Source organism: Eptatretus burgeri, chromosome 5 (assembly GCF_056783735.1).
Source record: "Eptatretus burgeri isolate ZD-2024b chromosome 5, Ebu_testis_v1, whole genome shotgun sequence".
Taxonomy (NCBI): domain Eukaryota; kingdom Metazoa; phylum Chordata; class Myxini; order Myxiniformes; family Myxinidae; genus Eptatretus; species Eptatretus burgeri.
In genome coordinates, this window is record NC_140965.1 from 116420496 (window position 1) to 116426498 (window position 6003).

General features: G+C 47.2%; 1 protein-coding gene across 1 annotated transcript; it reads right to left on the reverse strand.

Moving 5' to 3' along the window:
* Positions 1–880: 880 nt before the first annotated feature.
* Positions 881–2539, reverse strand: LOC147027225 (protein FAM200C-like). Its single transcript, XM_085883604.1, has 3 exons — positions 2189–2539; positions 1445–2068; positions 881–1207 (listed from the first exon to the last, which is right to left on the reverse strand). The coding sequence occupies exons 1-3, from the start codon at positions 2537–2539 to the stop codon at positions 881–883; spliced, it is 1302 nt and encodes a 433-aa protein (XP_085739730.1).
* Positions 2540–6003: the final 3464 nt, after the last annotated feature.

A 6003-nucleotide genomic window follows, 5' to 3' on the forward strand; every position in this document is an offset into this window, starting at 1 on the left:
GCACCCCACCTGCTGTTGTGGCCATGAATCAGTCTATACATGCAGTCGCTATCTAGTGTCTTCACTGATTGCCAACTCAAGGTGGGCTTTTTTGAGTAATGGCTTCCTTCTTGCCAGTCTACCAGAGAGGCCAGACTTGTGGAGTGCTTGAGATATTGTTGTCACATGCACACACTGACATGTCTTTGCCTTAAAGACATGTAGCTCTTTCAAAGTTTCCATTGGCCTCGTGGTGGTGTGGAAGATATTCAGTTATTCTCTGTCGGAGTCTGAGACCATTTATTTACAGCAAAGAACAACAAACAACAACAAACATGGGCATGGGAAAGAAGGAAATACAACACAAGCAATGTCAAACATGATCCTCTTGCTGCTCAAAATGCACATAGCAATGAAATGCACATGGCAATCATGAAGAATTGTGTTGAAACCTGTCCAGCCTGGCAGGTTGTAAGATCTTTGGTCTACATCCTTCAGAAAGACATAAGCCATGTCCAAACAGTTGACATGATGAAAGTGACAAATGCAACCGTTATCCAATAGATCTATGTCAGGTCTACCAGTAATGGCCTCTGTCGACTTCCTCGTTTGTATGGTATAAGGCAGTGGTTCTCAAACTTTTTTTGACTACCGCCCCCTTCTGCCCTCTTGGACCGGCCCAATGCCCCCTTGTCCTATCGTTCGTGGTCGGACACCCAGTGGGCAATAGGATAGTCCGAATTTATGTAGATAGGAATCAAAAATAACAGAAGCCAAATATTTTCTGAATAATATTTTACTTTATTTTACTTCACTTTTCCTTTACTTATCTATATTATTTTGCACTACCTACAATGTTTCAGCAGAACAGGTCCAGGTGAGGCAAACTGGGAATCTGTTATCACAGGCCCAAATACCGTAAGTGTGAAGGGTGGGCCTGGTGACTCGCTGCGAGATTACGAACGTCTGGCTCCATCTCAGTGAGGTAGAGACGCAGATCGCCCCTCTTGGTAATGTCAAAGTGGTTTAGATACTTGGTCAGCAGCACCATCACGGCGCTGAACCCTCTTTCAACGAGGTACGACGTGGGGAACGCCATCGGCAGCAGTTCTGCCTCTGTCCACATTGCGGGGTATTCGCCCCGCTCCAGAATCCAGAATTTGCCGTATTCATGCTGCGAGATTCTTGCCTTCGCTTCATCATCATTCCACAAGTTGATAATTTCATCCTATAATTCGCGCTTCACATCTCGAATGTCACATTTGAATGGGTTGATCACCCATGCTGGCACCGACAGTTCCAGCATGTCTCTGAAACGCTGCTCCATATCTCCACGAATCTTCTCAAGGTGATTGCAATAAACGAGCAGCTCTTCATCAGAAACAGCAGTTTCCTTTGCCAACCAGGGAAAGTGGTACATATCTCTGCGGCCGAGGGTTTCCCTGTGCAGAGTCGCCTTGGTTACGAACGCGCCGATCACTTTCTTTGCTTCAATCGGCATCATATGGTCACCCTGGAGTTGTTTGTTGACATCATTCAGAATACTGAATATGTCCACGAGGTAAGCCACATCATGCTTAATCACATTCACTTTCTCCGATAACTCTGTGTCAATTTCCGACAGAAACTCGACCACTGTCGAGAAGAGGGCATGGAAACGGGTCAAACAAGTGCCTTTGGACAACCACCGAACTTCGATATGCAACAAGAGCCTCTCGAATGGTTCATCATTCTCCTGGCAAAGCTGACGAAACAGCCGATCATGCAGAGACGACACCTTGATTTTATTCACTGCTTTGATTACTATTTGGAATGATGTATGAAGTCTGGTGCTGAGAGCTTTTGCTACAAGATGCTGGCGGTGCACGACACAGTGAATGGCAAACACGGACGGTACCTGGTTCTTCAGAAGCGCAATAAAACCACGCTGGTGGCCAACCATCGCTGGTGCCCCGTCCGTCGCGCAAGCGAGAATGTTCTCCATCGGTATGTTCTTATCAGTGAAGTACTTCTCCAACGTTTGGAAGATGGAAGAACCCTTCATATCGGTCTGGAGAGAGCGGGCAAACAACAATTCTTCCACCATTTCCTGATCACGGATGAAGCGAACGTAGCAGAGTAACAGAGCTTCACTGTCACGCAAAGTGGACTCATCCAGCTGGATGGCGAAGTACGTGCTTCTCAGCTCACAACACAGCTTATCTTCTACATCTGATGACATTTCATCAATCCGCCTGGCCACGGAATCATTGCTGAGCGCAATCGACGAGAGAACTGGATACGGATCCTGGCTCATAACAGGTTTTATCACTTCCCCAACAGCCGGTTTGATCAACTGTTCGCCGATTGAATACAGTTTTCCAGATCTGGCGATGAGCAATGACAGCTTATACGACGCTTCCAATCCTTTATCCACGAGCTTTTGGCTGGCTTTGAACATTGTCGTTCCCGTGGATCGCTTCTCAAATTTCTCTTTCAGCGATTGGAAATAGCTGACCTCTGCGCGAGCCTTATCACTGTGCTTTTTACTCAGGTGCTCGCTCAGTCGAGATGGTTTCATTGCTTCATTGGACAGCGTGATACCACACAACAAACACATCTGTAACTGCGTGTTCGTCAGGGATGGAATGGATCCATAGTTGATGTATTTAACGGAATACTGACGACACTTTTTCTTTGAGGCCGACATCTTGAAGCCGACCGGCCGTGAAGCTTTTTTGAAAAACGAAATCAATGCGCCAAGATGTCGAAAGACTAACACCAGTGACAAGGCCAAACAATAATTATACATTTCCGGTCTCTGGTCAGCACGCGCATCGATTTTCACCCTGCGCGTCAAAAAAACTTTTCTTCACATTTCCAACGGTAGCTACAACAGCGCGCGCCTAAAACACAATGCCGCGCTGCCTCAGTACTCGCGCCCTCAGTACCCGCGCCGCCTCAGTACTCGCGCCTCGCTGGGAATTGCGCTGCCGGATCATAACACATGTATATGGTATTCACACCATGTGTGTATTAAAAAAAAAAACACTGACTTGCATTGTTGGGACAAAAGTCAGTAATATGCTTGAAGAACTTAATGATTTTCAGAATAAATACATTTTAAAATGTGTTCATTATTTACAAAAAGGCCGACCTGTCCCATTGCCAGTCTTTAATTTCTCTCTGGACGGTGCCACGGCAAACGAGGAGGAGCGCAACGGCCATTGTATGGCCAATTTGCCGAATGGCGCCGGGTAACCTGTTCAGACTGCAGGAAGCTCAATGAGCGCTCCTAATCGCCGCTGCTCCTCCAAATCGCCAGTGCCCCCCAAATCATTGCCAGCGCCCCCATACCACTCGTGGAGTCTGGAGCGCCCCCCTGAAAGTTCCCAGCGCCCACTGGGGGGCGGTAGGGACCACTTTGAGAACCACTAGTAATAAGAGAAGAGGTAACACATCACAGTGTTCTCTGCTTCCTCTCAAAGAATGGGTGTGTAACGTATTATTCTGACTTGTAATTGTGTTGTTGTTGTGGTTTATCGGATGTGCTTATTTGTCAGACATGAGTGAATTGTCACCGCGTCAATAAACGCTTTTCCGCATTTATTCTTCCAGCACTTCCGGCACGATGGAGTCTGCATGAGTTTGTTACATGGTGTCAGAAGTTCGTTTGATATTCACGCCATCAGCTGCCACGTGTCTCCATAAGTATGGCATCTCCGAACTTTGATCAACCCTCGATCGACTGGGACAGTCTGGATCTCTTCCAGGAGTTTTGCCGGTTCAGAAATCACGTCAGTTTTGTCTTGTCAGGGCCGCTCGCAGACATAACGAAGCCACGTCATGCAGGATGGCTCGGAACACGGATCGGCGAACAAGGTCGTCAAATCTACCAAACTCTAGCTTGGGAGGAAGGAGAGAAAGACAACCCGCAGAAAGTGCTGGACAAATTCCAGAACTATGTACAGCCCAGAAAGAACAAAAGAGTTGCCAGACACTGACTGAAACAAAGGCGCCATCGGAGTGGTGAGTCTTTTGATCATTTCATAAAAGATCTGAGGATAATTCTCATGGATTGCGATTACCAAGACCCAGATGACATAATCGTCGATTGCATCATTGATGGCAGCCATGACAAGAGGGCCCAAGAGAAATTACTCGATAGGGGTGAGGAGCTCTCACTAGCTAAAGCTATAGAAATTGGACAACAGCTGGAGCTCTCGCAGGAACATATGAGAATAGTCCAGGATGAAGATGCTCTCATCTCAGCCCTCAGATCTGAAAACGAACGAACTCAGCACCAGACTCAACGTTTTAAGAGCAAGCCTGATAGGCGTATACAAGCCACCGAGCTGTTCAAAGCTAAGAATCGGTTCTGGAATGACGGTCCCTACAGCAGATGTGGCCAGTCAGTGCACAGTCAAGCCAAGTGTCCAGCAATTAATTCTAGCTGCTCCTACTGCAAGAAGCCTGGTCATTGGCTTGCGGTGTGTCGGAAGAGGCTGCGTGACTCAAAGTCCCTTGATGTAGAGACCAGTCGAGATCATGTAGATCTTCCTCAAGAACTAGTCAAGGAATCTGAAATATTGAGGATCTATGCTCTACAACCAAGCAGTAATACAGCTACTCATGACAAGTGGGCACAGACCGTCACGTTGCTGGGTCAGCCGACTCGGTTCCGGATTGACACGGGTGCAAGGCGGAACACACTAACACTCAACGACTACCAGTTAGTCCAGCACCTCACAGGCGATCTACAATTGTCGCAGAAACTTCTAAAAACATACTCAAACCACACTATCCATCCTGTCGGTACAGTGACTGTTTCTCTCTCTGTTTCTCTCTCTCTCTCTCTCTCTCTCTCTCTCTCTCTCTCTCTCTCTCTCTCTCTCTCTCTCTCTCTCTCTCTCTCTCTCACACACACACACACACACACACACAACAACAAGACTGCTAGAACCAGTTTTGAGGTCATTGACCTCGATCAGGAGAATGTAATATCAGGCACTACCTCGGAAGCCCTAGGCCTCATTGTCAAGCTCGATAAGTTGTCTCTGTTCAGCCTCTCGTCAATGTGTCTCAGAAAGCAGTAATCTCTGAGTTTCCAGAAGTTGCCAAGACAACTGGAACTCTTCCCGGAACTTATCGGATCAAGCTTGCAGAATATACAGGGAGTATATATACAGGGAGGGTCACAGGGAGTATTTCATGCTACTCGCAGACAGCCTGCAGCAATGAAAGAGAAAATAGTTGACAATCTACAAGAGATGGTCACCGAAGGTCACATCGCGAAGGTAGAACGACCGACTGAGTGGGTGAGTTCCATGGTACTAGCTCTTTGCAACAGCAAAATCCGCATCTGTATAGACCCCAAAGACTTAAACAAGTGCACAAAACGTGAGCACTACCCAATGAGAACTGTTCAGGAAGTTTTAGCTCAAATCCCTGGAGCCAAAGTATTTTCTGTGCTTGACGCCCGCAGTGCGTTCATGCAAATTCGCCTTGACGAGCCTTCTTCATTCTTGACCACGTTCAATACACCTGTGGGGAGATACCGCTGGCTGCGTCTCCCTTGTGGATTGAGGTGCTCACTGGAGATATTCCAGCGAATCATGGACCAGATGCTAGAAGGGATAGAATGGGCAACAGCGGTAATGGATGACATTTTAGTCGCTGGTCGTGACATCACCCACCATGACTGTACTGAAGCGAGTTATGCAATGAGCCACAAGTTATAACCTGCAACTAAACTTCCGAAAATGCCTAATCCGGCAATCCTCAGTCCCTTATGTAGGCCACCTGCTTACTGCAGAAGGAGTGCTACCAGATCCACTCAAGACAATGGCAGTTGAGAAAATGCCATGTCCAACAGACAAACAAGGCGTCAAGCGTTTCCTTGGATTTGTTCAGTATTTAGGGAAGTTTATTCCCAACCTAAGTGACACAAGCAAGCCTCTCTGTGATCTCTGCAAGGCTGATGTGGAGTTCTCCTGGCAGTCAGATCAGGAGCTGTCCTTCGAGAATCTGAAGCAAGCATGTATT

Coding starts and splice junctions, on each gene's coding strand:
- LOC147027225 (XM_085883604.1), bottom strand. CDS start 2,539: ATGAAACCATCTCGACTGAGCGAGCACCTGAGTAAAAAGCACAGTGAT. Junction 2,069..2,188: donor TTGATGAAATGTCATCAGAT/GTAGAAGATAAG, acceptor ATCCGTGATCAG/GAAATGGTGGAAGAATTGTT. Junction 1,208..1,444: donor AGAAAGTGATCGGCGCGTTC/GTAACCAAGGCG, acceptor CGCGAATTATAG/GATGAAATTATCAACTTGTG.